We start from the raw sequence: 19208 nt of genomic DNA, 5'->3' as shown, positions 1-19208 counted from the left end.
AATGTAAAGTAGTGAGTGTACAGCTTGTATAACAGTGTAGATTTGCTGTCCCCTCAAAATAACTCAACACACAGCCATTAATGTCTAGTGCTGGCAACAAAAGTGAGTACACCCCTAAGTGAAAATGTCCAAATTGGGAAGAATTAGCCATATTCCCTCCCCTGTGTTATGACTCATTAGTGTTACAAGGTCTCAGGTGTGAATGGGAAGTAGGTTTGTTAAATTTGGTGTTATCGCTCTCATACTGGTCACTGGAAGTTCAACATGGCACCTCATGGCAAAGAACTCTCTGAGGATCTGAAAAAAAAGAATTGTTGCTCTACATAAAGATGGCTTAGGCTATAAAAAGATTGCCAAGACCCTGAAACTGAGCTGTAGCACGGTGGCAAAGACCATACAGCAGTTTAACAGGACAGGTTCCACTCAGAACAGGCCTCGATGGTTCCCTCAATGAACTGCAGCTCCCCAGTGCCGGAAGCACTCATGACACTCCCACCACCATGCTTGACTGTAGGCAAGACACACTTGTCTTTGTACTTCTCACCTGGTTGCCGCCACACATGCTTGACACCATCTGAACCAAATACGTTTATTTTGGTCTCATCAGAGCACAGGACATGGTCCTAATCCATGTCCTTAGTCTGCTGGTCTTCAGCAAATTGTTTGCGGGCTTTCTTGTGCATCATCTTTAGAAGAGGCTTCCTTCTGGGAAGACAGCCATGCAGACCAATTGATGCAGTGGTGCGGCGTATGGTTTGAGCACTGACAGGCTGACCCCCCACTCCTTCAACACTGCAGCAATGCTGGCAGCACTCATACGTCTATTTCCCAAAGACAACCTTTGGATAGGACGCTGAGCAAGTGCACTCAAATTCATTGGTCGACCAGCAGTTAAACCGCTGTATGGTCTTGGCCACTGTCCTGCAGCTCAGTTTCAGTGTTCTTGGCATCTCTTATAGCCTAGGCCAGTCATGTCAAAAGTCCGCCCGCAAGCCAACTGCAGCCTTTGTTCCGGTTTAATACTACCCCACGCGTAATTTGGCAAAATCTATCTGTTGTTGCCCCAGCGAACCCACAGCGTTGCTCAGGACCCTGGGATCCCTGGATTTCTCAATGCCGCGGGACTGCACGTCCTCAGTCTGCATTCTCGCGATCTCTCGGACGTCGCAGGATTTGGTGTGTTCCTCCTCCCTGCGCTGTGTCTTCACCACACACAGCCACAAAGGCAGGCAATTCGCCTTGGCTGCAACTGAAGAGAACCTGGCTAAGAAAATGCTGATCTTGTTTGGCTCAACATATTTGTGTGAGAAGACATTCTCTGCTATGAACTTTAACAAGAACCGCGTGAGGACAAGACTAAGCGACTCTCACCTGCGTGACATTATGCGCATCAAAACCACTGCCTTGAACCAGACCTAGTCTGTATGCTGCAGTCCAGATCTCAGTTTCACCCTTCACATTAGTGCAGGCAAGTTTTTCAATTGAGATGCATACATTGTAAAATCTCAGGTAATGTCAGTTGGTCTAAATCAGTTATTAATATATTTGAACACAACATGTATACTTTTTTTATTTAATATTTTTTTTAACCTAAAAGTTGACAGACAACCTTTATTACCAATAATATATAATGTACTTTACAACGTTCCTGACATATATTTCAGCTTCCTGGATTTTTTTTTCATCTGGCCTTCAGATATGAAAGCAAAGCGATTTAGGGGTTATTTACGAAAGGCAAATCCACTGTGCACTGAAAGTGCACTTGGAAGTGCCAGCCGCTCGAAATCTAAGGGGTAGATCTGAAATGATTGGAAGCTCTGCTGATGTTATCATCCAATCATGTGCAACGCTAAAATGCTGTTTATTTTCCTTGCATGTCCCCCTCGGATCTACAGCGACTGAACTTCCAAGTGCACTTTCAGTGCAAAGTGGATTTTCCTTTAGTAAATAACCCCCTTAGTTTAGTTAGTGTTTTAGATTTGTCATCCATGTGACGAAATGAAAAAGTATGCAGTTTGCAATAAACGGTGCATAAAATAGTTCATTTGAATTTAATTTTAAAGGTTCAAAGGATGTCACGCAAAATGGTCGACCTCACGTATGTTCACTTCATCAAAATCTGGCCATCTCTGAAAAAAGTTTGGACACCCCTGGCCTAGGCCATCTATGTAGAGCAACAATTCTTCTTTCAGGTCCTCAGAGCGTTCTTTGCCATGAGGTGCCATGTTCAACCTTTCAGTGACCAGCATGAGAGAGTGAGACCGATAACACCAAATTTAACACATCTGCTCCCCATTCATACCCAAGTATTGTAAAGCGCTGCGTAAATTGCTGGCGCTATATAAATCCTGAATAATAATAATACTAACGAGTCACATGACACCGGGAAGAGAAAATGGCTAACTGGGCCCAATTTTGACATTTTCACTTAGGGGTGTACTCACTTTTGTTGCCAGCGGTTTAGACATTAATGGCTGTGTGTTGAGTTATTTTGAGGGACAGCAAATTGAAAAGATATAAAAAAATATTTACAAAAATGTGAGGGGTGTGTGTGTGTGCGTGCATGTATATATACACACACACACACACACACACACCTCAACAACTATGATCAAAATAGAAGGGAGGGGTTGCAATGAACGTGTCTCTGTAGAGTGGGATCAGAATTGAAAAGTACTAAAAAGTAGTGGAAAACAGCTTTAATTATATGGGTTAAGGTATTTGTACATTCTTACCTGGAAAATTCCATACATGATGACTGTTAAAGGCCTATTTCCAGAATATTCAGCTACCTTAAATATATCAATACCCCATTTATTAGATTCTTCTATTTCCTGTAACACAAGAGGCAATGAGATTAATACACAAAAGGTTAGATTCAACCTCAAGATGAATAATAATAATAATTGTGCCGATTAAAAAAAAAAAATAATTTCAGCTTTAAAAGAAAACATGTATAATCAGCGAAAGACTTCACTACTGCCATACACTACAATATAAACCTAAATCAGAACAATGTGATGAATTACTCAAGGGTTCATAGTTACCTTTGAGAGGAGTTCTTCCTGGTCAGTCTTTACTCCAAACCGTGGAATAGTGCAGATAGTCAAGCTAGAGCTATGAGTCAGCTTCTTCACACCACTAATTTGGGACATGGGTCTCTTCTTCTTTTCCTTCTCCTTTGTAATTGGAGAGGGAATTTCCACTTCATGCTGTTTTTCTGGTGGAAACAATTAGGTAAAAAAAAAAAAATGATGACCCTTTCTAAATCACATTTTCCAAGGCACTGTGACTTAATAAACTTGTACCTGCCAAAAATGTTCCTCAACAAGCTAAACACAATAATTTGCTTGGGAGCAAGTTAGAGTAACAATTCCGAAGGCTACGTTCATGAAGACAGCTCAACATGATGAGTATGTACCTCCTGAGCTGGACTGACGGACACAGCTCTCCATATTCTTGACCGTAGGGTTATAGCGCCACCTTCAGGAGTAGGACTAGGCAGAAAAAAGAACAAGCACAGCACCGCCTATGGGCAGTCCCATCTGGTAGTAAACCCCTTCTCTGCTATAGGCAGCTCAGTTCGGCACAAAATAGTATAAACAAAAAAAGGAGGGGTGGGTGCTGTGTCCGTCAATTAACTCAGAGAAAGGGATTTTACGGTAACTAGAAAAAAATCCAGTTTTCTCTTTCATTCATTGATGGACACAGCTCACAGCTTCTTCACCAAAGGGACGTCCCAAAGCAGTGCCACAATGAGGGATGGGAACACAGAATAAAAAGAAAAAACAAACAAACTATGGAACCACATTTCCCAGTAGGGAGCCAGGTCCTTACTCGTAGACTAGGTAGAAAAAAACTGGGTTGCCTATAGCAGAGGAGGGGTTTACTACCAGTTGGGACTGCCCATAGGTGGTGCTGCTGTGCTTGTTCTTTTTTATGTCTAGTCCTACTCCTGAAGGTGGCAATATAAACCTGTGGTCAAGAATCTGAAGAGCTGTGTCCATCAATGAACAAAAGAGAAATATGCTTGTTACAAAAGAAAGCTTTTCATTTTTGTTGCTTCAACGTATTGCATTATCTACTGATATTGTGTGCATTCATGAGCTCCACACTCTAAACTGGTTCCAGCTGAAAATTTCCAGTGTAATAACTGGCACTTGATGCATGAAGGTAAAAAAAAAAAACCTTGTCTGTATAGCGGCAGCCCCGAGCCTCCCCAATATCTACCCGAGCCCCATCTCAATCCAGCGATGTGCACAAGAGCCTCAACTCTCCCAGATCTCTCCCTCCTCATTGGCTGAGACAATAGCAGGAACCACTGCCTCCCACTACTGTCAATTATAGCCAGTGAGCCAATGAGGAGAGAGCGGGGGGATGGGGCTGAGCTGCGGCTGTGTGTGAATGGACAAACAGAGCAGGGGCTCGGGGAGCGAGCCTGCTCAGGTGCCCCATAGTAAGCTACTTGCTGTGGGGACACTTGGCAGGAGGGACCAAGTAGAGGAGGATCAGGGCTGCTCTGTGCAAAACCACTGCACAAAGCAGGTAAGTATGACAAGTTTGTTATTTAAACAAAAAATATGCCTTAACAATCACTTTAATGCAGCCTATTGGTTTTTAGGACACAGGTAGCCAATGCCACCTAATGTCCTTCATGACTAGGACACAAGTGGCCAATGCTGTCTAGCATCATTCATCGCTAGCATATTGGCACCCAGTGTCCTCCATTGCTGGAACACAGGACAGCACATGAATTGTAAATTGTAAATGTGTAAAAACATATACAATGTGTGTTACTCTATGCAGAGAGGTCTAAAAGGGTCTCAAAGTGCAGTTAGCATCATATGCTCCTGGTAAGCATCATACGCATCAAAAAGGGATATTGTTAATCCGAATATACAGTCATTTCAGGCACAGATTTTAAGCATGTATTAAAAATGAAACAAGTGTAAGATCATACTACAATGAACACTTGTGTTTTTTATTCCACAAACACTGCTATAGAGAAAGGGTCCCATTAAAGAAAGCTGGCTCTGTGAACTAAGTAGACATTTATAGTTTTTAGAGGAGTTCTCTACAGGTTGAGGACAGGAGCTGAAGCCATCTTTCTCCAATTTCATTCCCATTCATGACAAAGTTGGTGTCTGTGTGCAGACAGATGCTATTTTGCTGAAATCTACTGGAGCTTGACATGGCGATTCTGTCTGTCTTAGACCACTCTATACAAAACGGATCCATTTGATAGGTTGGGGGGGGGTATTTTCATTGCTTTGGGCTACATACATTTACAGTTGATTGTTATAAGTTTGGCACCCCTGGTTATTACATGTGGAAAATCTCTATAAAGGAAGAGAATTTACTGTAATGCCGCGTACACATGACCAGACTTTTCGATGGACTAGGTCCGACGGTTTTCCCGATGGACTTTGGTCGGATGTCCGACGGACTTTCTGAATGAAACGGACTTGGCCACACACGACCGGACTAAGTCCGTTCGAAAGTCTGTTTGTTTTGAACGTGATGACGTAAACGGGACTAAACAAGGAAGTTCAATAGCCAGTAGCCAATAGCTGCCCCTGCGTCGTATTTGTTCCGTCGGACTTGAGTCCGTCGGATAGATTTGAAACAGGTTTTATTTCTAGGTATGTCGGACTTTTGGGGGGAAAAAAAAGTCCGCTGGACCAAGTCTCCCGGAAAGTCCGGTCGTGTGTACGCGGCATAACACATCCTTAGCAGAGAACAAACTTGATAACTTGTCAGGTCTTGCAGCTCAAGGCTCAACTGAGCTTCTGCATGGAGTCTGTATTGCCTGAGTTTTCTCTGGGTGCTCTGGTTTTCTCCCTCAAACTAATGAAAACAAAATATATGCACAAACACATACTGGTTTGATCCAAACAAAATGATACATAGGGTTAGCATGTGATTAAGGTAGGGACATTTTTTTTTAAATTATTATTATTAATTTCCAAAAGGTTGGCTTAGCTGTCAACCAAGGACAGGGCACGAAGGCACATTGTTGGCTGTCAACCAAGGACAGGGCACGAAGGCACATTGTTGGCTGTCAACCAAGGACAGGGCACGAAGGCACATTGTTGGCTTTCAACCAAGGACAGGGCACGAAGGCACATTGTTGGCTTTCAACCAAGGACAGGGCACGAAGGCACATTGTTGGTTTTCAACCAAAGACAGGGCACGAAGGCACATTGTTGGCTTTCAACCAAGGACGGGGCACGAAGTTGAGTTTTAAACAATGTCAGGATGCAATTATTGTTACTCTATGTGTTATATGAAGGGACCCGTGAATGCTTTATACTTATCAGTGATTTGTCAGTTGCGGCTATTTTGAAGGTGGGGAAGGGAAGGATGTAATGGGTATTGTTTGAATGTACCCATTGCCTTTTGTTTCTTTTTCTGTGAAAAACGCAAAAACTTTAATAAAAAGCATCCAATTAAAAAATGCATCAGGTTACATATGTCAATAATTTATAGTGGTCTGTAAAGCACTTTTGTGTTTTGGAAATATTCTTACATCCTCTACTCCGATAATATTCAAATCTGGGAGCTATGAAGGTCATTTGAAAACCTATACATTTACTATACATTTGGTACCAGATATCCTTTAGGACATGCCCCTATTCCCTTGAGTACATAGCCTTGCTTTAAAAAGTGTCCCACAAGGTCCTCTTTATTATACACATGTGCCCTGTAGTTTTCTGTACGCAGCCTCTAGTGGGAGCACCTGCTAAGTCCCAACTCCAGCATTGCTCAATCCAGGTGCTATGTGCAGTCTACCTGCCAACAATTGCTGGCAGGCAGGCTTTTATTGGAGAAGAAACTCTTCTTGGACACTTTGAAATAAAAGCATCACTTCTTCCTGCCAGCTGCTTATCTCAGAAGTGTACACTAAGCTGTAAGTGGCGAGCTAAGTGTATATTCCCGGCATGCCTTGGTGCCAAGATGAATTAACTCCTGTGCGCATGCAGCCTATCAAGATGGCCGAAGATGCTGAACCCCAGAAGAAGACAAGGTGAAGATGTCAGGGACAGCAAGAGAGCTTACCGGTTATGCATTGCTGATGGGGAGGCAAGCACAGTGGACTTTAGTTTATCTTTATATCCAAGGCATTTGTTGCATAAAAAGTGGATTTATTTACATTATTTAAAACTGTTCAGGAAAATATTTGAACAAAGATTTTATGCCTGAGGTTTAGCTTAAAGTGCTATTAAAGTTTCGTCTTTAAAAAACAAAATAAACATGTCAAACTTACTTGCTCTGTGCTCTGATTTTGAACAGAGCAGCCCTGATCCACTCCTCCTTGGGTCCCTCGCTGGCACTCCCGGCTCCTCCCCTATGACCATTGCACCCAATAGCAAGCCGATTGCTATGGGGACACTGGTGCATGCTCGCTCCCAAGTCCTGCTCTAAGCATCCATAAGACACATAGAGCTGCGGCTCGGCCCTGTCCCCCACTCTCTCCTCATTGGCTCACTACTTGTGATTGACAGCAGTGGAAGGCAGCTGCTCCCGCTGCTGTCTCAGCCAATGAGGAGAGGGAGTACAAGGACAGTCGAGGCTCTCATGCACATCACTGGATCAAGAGAGGACTCAGGTGAGTATTGATAAAGAGGGGGGGGGGGGCAGCAGCACACAGAAGGTTTTTTACCTTCATTGCTTGTTGGTACAGCAGTGCTGGTAATCAGAAAAGAATAATGGAAATCATATTCGTGACATCAGAATGCTTACCTAAGAAGGTACTAGATATATATTCAGACACCTGATTTCCCGACCGGCTTGTTTCAGACAAGTGCGTCAGTTCTCTATTTAACATCCTCTTAAACTGCAGGAAGAAAACAGCACATCAGTAACACGCTATAAACAAACCAAAGCTACTGCTGACATGGCTTTTCTTACAGGCTTTATGAGTTTTATATATTTATCACTGAGAAGGTGATATATATATATATATATATATATATATAATCTAATATAAATAAAACATTTTTTTTCCCTCTCCTTAGTGTTTACATTGGAGATTACAAAGCTAAAGCAGTCCTCGGGAGAATGGGCAGGCTAAGCTGCTGGGAGAGTTGAGCAATATCAGTGCTCCTGCTATGAATTTTGAGAATGAATTACTCCATGATGCCTACGTCTACAGTGGTCAGCTGGGACTCATTAAAGACCATCTTGAAAGTCAGTTGTTAGAGGTAAAACAAATCCTCATGCATCTTTCTGGGAGCTAACTATAACCAACAACAGGCAAAAAACATAATGCAAAAAGTAAACAATGCCCATAAACTAATTTCACATCAAAATGTATACCAAAATTCAATACATAGTAAACAAACAAGCTGTATTAGTCCATAACAAAATTAACAGCCCTAAAACATAAAACATTTAAAATGCAATATTCTAAAATCATTCAAGACTTGGCATAAAAATATTGATACACATATGAAATAGGTGATTGTGGCCAAAAAATGCATTGTGCCGTACCTATATTTGGAGTAATCTGAGTATAACTGAGAATTAGTAATTTTATATTGTAATATAACTAGCTTAAAATATTTGAAATACTTTTGGCACAATTTGCTATTGACATATGGATCTATTTAACCTATATATTTAAATCCAACAGTGAAATAGTTTGAAAGCGAAAGACATAGATCTTTATAGCTAGTGTAAATGAATCTGAATTGAGACAGATTGCCCGCATTTCCTTACCAAAGTGGTGTTCAATTTATAATGTACAGAATAAAAATAAACATAAATATTCAAACAAAAAAGTGCATACAAAATCACTCATCCAGATTTGAGGACATGCTTAGGATGCTCAATGTGCATTGCAGTGAACCTGTTTGTCAAGCAGGACAGACGTGCGGATGCACGTCCCTACATACAAAAAGTCTGAGTTTAGGACACGCAACCACACGCCTCTTAAATAGGGAGCAGCTGCTGTGTCCATGAGGCTATGGCATCCCAATGCTCAGAAATGGGACAACCTGTGCATCACACGCTGGCAAAGACGGACCTTCGTACAGGTGTACACATAGGTACGCTCATGTGCATTAAATGTAATAACTTCAAGGAGACCTGAACTGATAGAAAACTAGACGCTGCCATTTCTTGCTTCTGCCAGACTTACTTCTGAAAATGATAGCTGATTGGCTGCTTTAATAGTCTATGTAACTGAAACAAGTGTGTGGCAAGTAAAGTTAGAACACCTGATCTGTGTGCTTTCTTCAGGTCAGTGAAACTATTGGCACCATCAATTCAGCATGACAGCCAGACATTTAGCCTTTTTCACATTGGAGCGACTTGTCATCGCATGACAAGTCACAACCTATTGTCAGCAATGGACAAGTTCAAATCCGCGTGATGCCGCATCGATTTGAAAAAGTAATTCCTGCACTACTTTTGACAATTTTGGGTGCGACTTGCATAGACATCTGTGCATGAAGCTGCACAGATGTCTTCAAAGTAGCAATGACATGCGGTTTTGAAATTTAGTGATTTCAGATGAAGTTGCACGATTTCAAAGCCGCATTCAATGTGATCGAGGGCTAAAAGGTCAACAGTGCATTTCGTTTCAGCACTATGGAGAGCTCCGGTCAGCACAGTTGGTAGCCTCACTACAGAAGCAAAAACATGCAAACTCCAGATATAAAAACAAATTCTTGATTTTGTGTTGATATCAAACTCTTGCAATCCTCTACATAGTAGCATACAGACAAGAGGAAGTGTACCATCAAGGCTATTTATGCCAAATTCATATCTTTAGGGTGAGTTATCAGATGCACTTTAATGTGCGTTACACCACCTGTTAACATGCATTGCAAAAAAGTATCCTTCTTCTCACTTCAGCAGGCACTCTTGATCTGTAGGACCATTCCAGGTCCATTGTAATGCATCGGTGTTCCATTTAAATGAAATGGCACCATGCCATACAGCGCTGTCCATCAGTATTGTGTCTGGTGCTTTGGGAGAGGTAATCCTTCATTTGCCAATCCCTTTAAATGTATCTAATTTCCAGTGCTGGAGGGCACACAAGCTGCATACTAGCTACCCACTTGCCTTGTAAATACAGTACAATAAATAAATAAAATTAACCCTCCAACTGCTGAAACAATGGAAGACCACAGTTTCAGCAGTATGGAAAGCTCCGGTCAGCACAGTTGGTAGTCTCACTACAAACCAGTACAAAAAGAAGCAAACTTTCCACTGTCACATTTACCACAATTATAAATACAAATGCATGATATCATGGGGACACCTGTGTACCCTCCTTGGACAAAGATGACTATCTGCACAGGTGTAAACATAGGTATGCCCATGTCATTGAGGTCCAAGAATCCTAAGGAAACCTGAAACCGATAGAAAACTAGAGGCTGCCATTGCTGACTTTCCATCTGAAAATAGCATTTGGCTGCTTCAATGGTTTATGTGTCAGTAACAAGCATGCAAGTAAAGTTCTGACACCTGTTCTTCATGCTTTCTTCAGGTCAGTGACTCAATGTATTGGCACCAGCGGTTCATCATGAATGCCAGGCATTTAGCATTTTCAGGAATAAAGACCAGCAAAGACATTCTGCATTTAGTTTCAGCACTATGGAGAGCTCCGGTCAGCACAGTTGGTAGCCTCACTACAGCAGCAAATATATGCACCCTCCTTTTCACGGTCACATTCACCGCAATTATAAATACAGATGTCTGATAAATGTGAACTTTATGAATGTGCTTTTCATCAAGTTCACATTATAAACATATGCATATATATTTTTTTTTGAGAAAGGTGCCCATTTATGCAGGAGAGGTAATAGGTCAGCGTTTCGCAACCATTTGGAGGAGCCCTTGAAATAAAATGTATGAGATCTACAGCAAATGGTATATGAGTGTGATGGTCAATGGGGAAAAAAAAACCCTTCAAGGCAAAGAGAACTGCTGATCTGGGAGGCAGACATTGCTCACAGAATCCCTAAAACGTTGTTTACATTCGCGGCCGGGGGTGGTAAAAAATAGGCAGTTGAGCTGCGGTTTTAGCAGCCTTCCCCCTAACCTAACAGCAGGTTGAGCACATGCTGCGGCAAAAATGACACCGCAAGTCGTGTTCTGGGGTGGTACTGCCATGAATGAGGCTGCACTGTAACCAATGGATATGGTGCGGGCTTACAGGGTTAAAATAGACTGCATGGAGCCACCATATTGCCTCCCAGCCACCTGCCAAATGCCCTCTGAAAAGGGATCCACCATACACTTTTCAGAGGGGCAGCAAGTGTAAATGAGCCCTAACAACCTCTGGAGGAAGCCAGGTTAAAAAAGGCTAATATACCAAGTGGAAGATACTCATATACAACAAAGCAAACCCAGTTACAGTGCATCGATGGTCAAAATGTAAAATCATATATTTCTTTCCACACTGTATTTAAATTATTCAGGGTGGATCTGATTTAAATCAAGTTGATTTAAGTCATGATTTAAATCTCTAGTAAAAGGGCTTAATTTAAATCATAATATTTAAAGAGCAACTTGTCATCTCTGTCCCACAACGGCTCCTCCTCTGACCCGCCGATAGCCCCATTCACTTTAATGGGACGGCTGGTGATGCGGCAGTAACACAACAAGGTGAAGGACGTGGCGGCAGCAGGTGAGTGGATGCCCACTAACAGGTGCTGCCACGATGGATCTGAAATGACAGGTACTCTTTAAATGTAAGGACTTATTCTTGCTGGTAGTTAGAATCTTTAATATTTGGAAACAAAATTAAGGTTTCCAATTTAGAATAATAAGCCGTCAGGTTAGTAAAACAGCGATATCAGAAGCGAATCAAACATACAGTTTGTAGTGTACATAGATTTGCAAAACAATGGGATAAAGGAATATTCCTGAACTTTGTTTTATCTCATGGTTACTGTGAAGGCATCAATGCAGTGCATGTTATCTCCGCTTGCAGAGCTTGGATTTATTGAATGGGTTTACCAAAAATGTAAATATTGCACAATATACAGCCTCATGTTACATAACTAAGCTCTAAATTATTAAAGCGGGACTGTACTGCGGAAAAAAATATTAAAAGCCAGCAGCTACAAATACTACAGCTGCTGACTTTTAATAAATGGACACTCACCTGTCCCGGGGTCCAGCGATGCCGGCAGCCGAGGCCGATCGGTCGCTCAGCCCTCTGCTCCTGCGCCACCATTCTAGGTGAGGGAATCAGGAAGTGAAGCGAATCGGCTTCACTTCCCGGTTCCCTACTGCACATGCACAAGTTGCGCAGCGCAATAGGAATTGTCCGCGCTGTCACTGGGACCCGTGTGTGTCCCAGCAGACAGCACGGCCGGGCAGGAAATGGCATAGACTCCCACGGGAGTCTATGCCCGGAAGTGGGTGTAAATACCTGTCTTTGACAGGTATCTGCACCCCCCTCCCCCCTGAAAGGTGCCAATTGTGACACCAGAGGGGGGGGAGGGTTCCGATCAGCGGAAGTTCCAATTTAGGGTGGAACCCCGCTTTAATGTATCTTAAATAGAAAACCATCTTTAGATAGATTCTTACTTTAAAACGCATTTTATTAAAATAAATTTGATTAAAAAATCAAACAAAATCAGATTTTTTGGGATTTAAAAAAAAAAAAAAACAACCTTGTCCACCCTGGACACAATCACTAGGCCCTGTGAGTAGGCACTGTTGTGTCACACACTTCACAGAACTTGCCTTCAAAAATGACAAAGGTGCTAAGGGGAGGAGTTTCAGGAGGCGGGGTCGGTACAGGAATCAGTGCCATCAGGCAGCAAGGTACCATGGGATATATAGTCCTTAGAAATTGAAAGTTAACAGCAGATGAGAAGCTGCAAAGCATGCTGGGATCCAGAAAGTTGTGAAAAGAGATGGGCAGAAGACAGGCAGAACTCACAACGTGAAAGGAGAAATTTTTCAATTAAGCTTGAACTGGATTGCCAAAAAATAAATATTACTATGCTGATGTTATAAAATGAAAAGTGTATGCTGACCATAGAACTCTTATAAAGCCCAACTCTGGGCACAAAAACAAAAAAAAAAAAAACAGGAAATACCCTTGTGGATGATTCCCTCCCCAAATGCAAGGGTTAAATGATTGGTCTGGGGGTTGCATTACTTACCTAACTCTCTGATCTCCTCCTCTCCCTGAATTCCAGTGTGTAGGTGGAGTCTCTGCATCATCACATACAAAGCAGGTCTAGAATTCCTATATTGTACATGCTGGAGACAGGTGGCTGCAGTGGATGGTCGCACGGATCAAGAGCGGCTGCCGAAGTGAGCAGAAGGTAAGTAATACGGTCTCTTCTGCAACCCCCTAGACTTAGCAAGCATTTAACCCTTGCAGTGTGGGGTCCCACAGCCAGGGTGCTTTTTTTTTTATTGTGTCCAGAGTTTGCCTTTAAATGTAACTACCAGTAGATTTTTGAAGAAACATTCTTAAGCCAAGCACACACGATGAGATTATCGGATGAATGATCGTCCGTTTTTTTGTTGCACGCTAGTCTCATATTGAAAATAAAGAGGTTACTAAAGTTACGAAAATTCTCATACGACAGAATACAACTTTGGAAGTGATGCAGTGTGTTTCCAAGCATGTGTCGTCCTGCTCTTCCAAATTATTTTGGACTAATACTGTACTGTACTGATTAAATGAAAAGAATTTGTCCTGGTATCATACGGAGAAACATTTTTGGGTTTGTCCCTTCGGATAATTTTGGATGTACTGTTGTGATCGGCTCTCGAAAGTTGTGTCCTAATGATCAGATTATCGTAAGATCGCTTCAAAAGCGGTATTTTTCATCTGATTTTCTCATCATGTGGACTAGGCATTGCTAATATTTCACAAAAAGTCTCAAGCGCTCCCCAAGAAGAAGCGTCCTTGTTTCTTCCAGATTTCCTATATCTCCTGACAACTGAGGACATGTGGTCTGTACACAGACTGGTAAAGGACGGCCATGAAGTATGGAATAAAATCCGGTGCTGGATGAAAGGGGGGTCCATCTATTGTCCTATAAGTCAGATGTCAGAATGGATCAGGAAAGTGAAGGATTGTTTTAATGGGGGGGGGGGGGTGTCCATCAATGATCTGTAATGTATGGTACTGCTCTATAGGTCAGATATCAGTATGGATCACATGTGAGGGAAATGACACATGTAGGTGATTTGTTTAATGGGGGGGGGGGGGGGGGGTCATCAATGATCTGTAATGTATGGTACTGTTCTATAGGTCAGATATCAGTATGGATCACATGTGAGCGAAATGACACATGTAGGTGATTTGTTTAGTGGGGGGGGGGTTCATCAATGATCTGTTAAGTCCAGTACTGTCCTATAGGTCAGATGTCAGTATGGATCACAGGTGAAGGGTATGACACATAAATGACACATGTAGGTGATGTGTTTAATGGGGGGGGGGGGGCAGTAATCAGTGATCTGTAATATCTGGTACTGTCCTATAAGTCAGATGTCAGTATGGATCACAGGTGAGGGAAGCTACACATGTAGGTGATTCATTTAATGGGGGGGGGGGGGGTTCATCAATGATCTGTACTGTCCTATAGGTCAGATGTCACCATGGATGAGGAAAGTGAAGGAGATGACACACGTAGGTGATTTCTTTAGTGGGGGGTCATCAATGATCTGTACTGTCCTATAGGTCAGATGTCACCATGTATGAGGAAAGTGAAGGAGATGACACACGTAGGTGATTTGTTTAGTGGGGGGGGGGTCCATCAATGATCTGTACTGTCCTATAGGTCAGATGTCACCATGGATGAGGAAAGAGAAGGAGATGAGACATGTAGGTGATTTCTTTAGTGGGGGGGTCCATCAATGATCTGTACTGTCCTATAGATCAGATGTCACCATGGATGAGGAAAGTGAAGGAGATGACACATGTAGGTGATTTGTTTAGTAGGGGGTCATCAATGATCTGTACTGTCCTATAGGTCAAATGTCACCATGGATGAGGAAAGTGAAGGAGATGACACACGTAGGTGATATGTTTAGTGGGGGGTCATCAATGATCTGTACTGTCCTATAGGTCAGATGTCACCATGGATGAGGAAAGTGAAGGAGATGACACACGTAGGTGATTTCTTTAGTGGGGGGGGGGTCATCAATGATCTGTAATGTCCTATAGGTCAGATGTCACCATGGATGAGGAAAGTGAAGGAGATGACACATGTAGGTGATTTCTTTAGAGGGGGGTCATCAATGATCTGTAATGTCCTATAGATCAGATGTCACCATGGATGAGGAAAGTGAAGGAGATGACACATGTAGGTGATTTCTTTAGAGGGGGGTCATCAATGATCTGTACTGTCCTATAGATCAGATGTCACCATGTATGAGGAAAGTGAAGGAGATGACACACGTAGGTGATTTGTTTAGTGGGGGGGGGGTCCATCAATGATCTGTACTGTCCTATAGATCAGATGTCACCATGTATGAGGAAAGTGAAGGAGATGACACACGTAGGTGATTTGTTTAGTGGGGGGGGTCCATCAATGATCTGTACTGTCCTATAGGTCAGATGTCACCATGGATGAGGAAAGCGAAGGAGATGACACACGTAGGTGATTTCTTTAGTGGGGGGTCATCAATGATCTGTACTGTCCTATAGGTCAGATGTCACCATGGATGAGGAAAGCGAAGGAGATGACACATGTAGGTGATTTCTTTAGTGGGGGGTCATCAATGATCTGTACTGTCCTATAGGTCAGATGTCACCATGGATGAGGAAAGTGAAGGAGATGACACATGTAGGTGATTTGTTTAGTGGGGGGGTCCATCAATGATCTGTACTGTCCTATAGATCAGATGTCACCATGGATGAGGAAAGTGAAGGAGATGACACATGTAGGTGATTTGTTTAGTGGGGGGTCATCAATGATCTGTACTGTCCTATAGATCAGATGTCACCATGGATGAGGAAAGTGAAGGACATGACACATGTAGGTGATTTCTTTAGAGGGGGGTCATCAATGATCTGTACTGTCCTATAGATCAGATGTCACCATGTATGAGGAAAGTGAAGGAGATGACACACGTAGGTGATTTGTTTAGTGGGGGGGGGGGGTCCATCAATGATCTGTACTGTCCTATAGATCAGATGTCACCATGTATGAGGAAAGTGAAGGAGATGACACACGTAGGTGATTTGTTTAGTGGGGGGGGGTCCATCAATGATCTGTACTGTCCTATAGGTCAGATGTCACCATGGATGAGGAAAGCGAAGGAGATGACACACGTAGGGGATTTCTTTAGTGGGGGGTCATCAATGATCTGTACTGTCCTATAGGTCAGATGTCACCATGGATGAGGAAAGTGAAGGAGATGACACATGTAGGTGATTTCTTTAGTGGGGGGTCATCAATGATCTGTACTGTCCTATAGATCAGATGTCACCATGGATGAGGAAAGTGAAGGAGATGACACATGTAGGTGATTTCTTTAGTGGGGGGTCATCAATGATCTGTAATGTCCTATAGATCAGGTGTCACCATGTCTGAGGAAAGTGAAGGAGATGACACATGTAGGTGATTTGCTTAGTGGGGGGGGGTCCATCAATGATCTGTACTGTCCGATAGATCAGATGTCACCATGGATGAGGAAAGTGAAGGAGATGACACATGTAGGTGATTTGCTTAGTGGGGGGGGTCCATCAATGATCTGTACTGTCCGATAGATCAGATGTCACCATGGATGAGGAAAGTGAAGGAGATGACACATGTAGGTGATATGTTTAGTGGGGGGTCATCAATGATCTGTACTGTCCTATAGGTCAGATGTCACCATGGATGAGGAAAGTGAAGGAGATGACACACGTAGGTGATTTCTTTAGTGGGGGGGGGGGGTCATCAATGATCTGTACTGTCCTATGGATGAGGAAAGTGAAGGAGATGACACATGTAGGTGATTTCTTTAGTGGGGGGGTCCATCAATGATCTGTACTGTCCTATAGATCAGATGTCACCATGGATGAGGAAAGTGAAGGAGATGACACACGTAGGTGATTTCTTTAGTGTGGGGGGGGGGGGTCATCAATGATCTGTAATGTCCTATAGATCAGATGTCACCATGGATGAGGAAAGTGAAGGAGATGAGACATGTAGGTGATTTCTTTAGTGGGGGGTTATCAATGATTTGTACTGTCCTATAGGTCAGATGTCACCATGGATGAGGAAAGTGAAGGAGATGAGACATGTAGGTGATGTCTTTAGTGGGGGATGGGGTCATCAATTATCTGTACTGTCCTATAGATCAGATGTCACCATGGATGAGGAAAGTGAAGGAGATGACACACGTAGGTGATTTCTTTAGTGGGGGGGGGGGGGGGGTCATCAATGATCTGTAATGTCCTATAGATCAGATGTCACCATGGATGAGGAAAGTGAAGGAGATGACACACGTAGGTGATATGTTTAGTGGGGGGTTATCAATGATTTGTACTGTCCTATAGGTCAGATGTCACCATGGATGAGGAAAGTGAAGGAGATGAGACATGTAGGTGATGTCTTTAGTGGGGGATGGGGTCATCAATTATCTGTACTGTCCTATAGATCAGATGTCACCATGGATGAGGAAAGTGAAGGAGATGACACACGTAGGTGATTTCTTTAGTGGGGGGGGGGGGGGGGTCATCAATGATCTGTAATGTCCTATAGATCAGATGTCACCATGGATGAGGAAAGTGAAGGAGATGACACATGTAGGTGATTTCTTTAGTGGAGGGGGGGGGGGGGGTCATCAATGATCTGTACTGTCCTATAGATCAGATGTCACCATGGATGAGGAAAGTGAAGGAGATGACACATGTAGGTGATTTCTTTAGTGGGAGGTCATCAATGATCTGTACTGTCCTATAGGTCAGATGCCACCATGGATAAGGAAAGTGAAGGAGATGAGACATGTAGGCGATTTCTTTAGTGGGGGGTCATCAATGATCTGTACTGTCCTATAGGTCAGATGTCACCATGGATGAGGAAAGTGAAGGAGATGACACATGTAGGTGATTTGCTTAGTGGGGGGTCCATCAATGATCTGTACTGTCCGATAGATCAGATGTCACCATGGATGAGGAAAGTGAAGGAGATGACACATGTAGGTGATATGTTTAGTGGGGGGTCATCAATGATCTGTACTGTCCTATAGGTCAGATGTCACCATGGATGAGGAAAGTGAAGGAGATGACACATGTAGGTGATTTGTTTAGTGGGGGGTCATCAATGATCTGTAATGTCCTATAGATCAGATGTCACCATGGATGAGGAAAGTGAAGGAGATGACACATGTAGGTAATTTGTTTAGTGGGGGGGGGGGTCATCAATGATCTGTACTGTCCTATAGATCAGATGTCACCATGGATGAGGAAAGTGAAGGAGATGACACATGTAGGTGATTTCTTTAGTGGGAGGTCATCAATGATCTGTAATGTCCTATAGATCAGATGTCACCATGGATGAGGAAAGTGAAGGAGATGACACACGTAGGTGATATGTTTAGTGGGGGGTCATCAATGATCTGTAATGTCCTATAGATCAGATGTCACCATGGATGAGGAAAGTGAAGGAGATGACACACGTAGGTGATATGTTTAGTGGGGGGTCATCAATGATCTGTAATGTCCTATAGATCAGATGTCACCATGGATGAGGAAAGTGAAGGAGATGACACATGTAGGTGATTTCTTTAGTGGGAGGTCATCAATGATCTGTACTGTCCTATAGGTCAGATGTCACCATGGATGAGGAAAGTGAAGGAGATGACACATGTAGGTGATTTGTTTAGTGGGGGGTCATCAATGATCTGTAATGTCCTGTAGATCAGATGTCACCATGGATGAGGAAAGTGAAGGAGATGACACATGTAGGGGATTTCTTTAGTGGGGGGTCATCAATGATCTGTACTGTCCTATAGGTCAGATGTCACCATGGATGAGGAAAGTGAAGGAGATGAGACATGTAGGTGATTTCTTTAGTGGGGGGTCATCAATGATCTGTACTGTCCTATAGATCAGATGTCACCATGGATGAGGAAAGTGAAGGAGATGACACATGTAGGGGATTTCTTTAGTGGGAGGTCATCAATGATCTGTACTGTCCTATAGATCAGATGTCACCATGGATGAGGAAAGTGAAGGAGATGACACATGTAGGGGATTTCTTTAGTGGGGGGTCATCAATGATCTGTAC

The 19208-nt window shown here is 42.9% G+C and overlaps 1 protein-coding gene across 1 annotated transcript in view; it reads right to left on the bottom strand.

The window, feature by feature from the left end:
* The window catches only part of PDE4C (phosphodiesterase 4C), a 142481-nt gene that overhangs the window by 30326 nt on the left and 92947 nt on the right, over window positions 1-19208 (bottom strand). Inside the window, exons 7-10 of the mRNA XM_077478431.1 lie at window positions 7744-7837; window positions 3048-3220; window positions 2736-2834; window positions 2607-2676 (exon numbers count right to left, since the gene is read on the bottom strand). Of these exons, the coding sequence (XP_077334557.1) occupies window positions 2607-2676; window positions 2736-2834; window positions 3048-3220; window positions 7744-7837 (436 nt within the window). The remainder of the gene's footprint in view (window positions 1-2606; window positions 2677-2735; window positions 2835-3047; window positions 3221-7743; window positions 7838-19208) is intronic.

The sequence above is a fragment of the Lithobates pipiens genome, unplaced genomic scaffold, assembly GCF_037356315.1.
Source record: "Lithobates pipiens isolate NorthernLeopardFrog02 unplaced genomic scaffold, aLitPip1_a1.2 Scaffold_13, whole genome shotgun sequence".
NCBI lineage: Eukaryota > Metazoa > Chordata > Amphibia > Anura > Ranidae > Lithobates > Lithobates pipiens.
The sequence above is the reverse complement of the archived record's forward strand: the minus strand, read 5'-3'. Positions and strand labels throughout refer to the sequence as shown.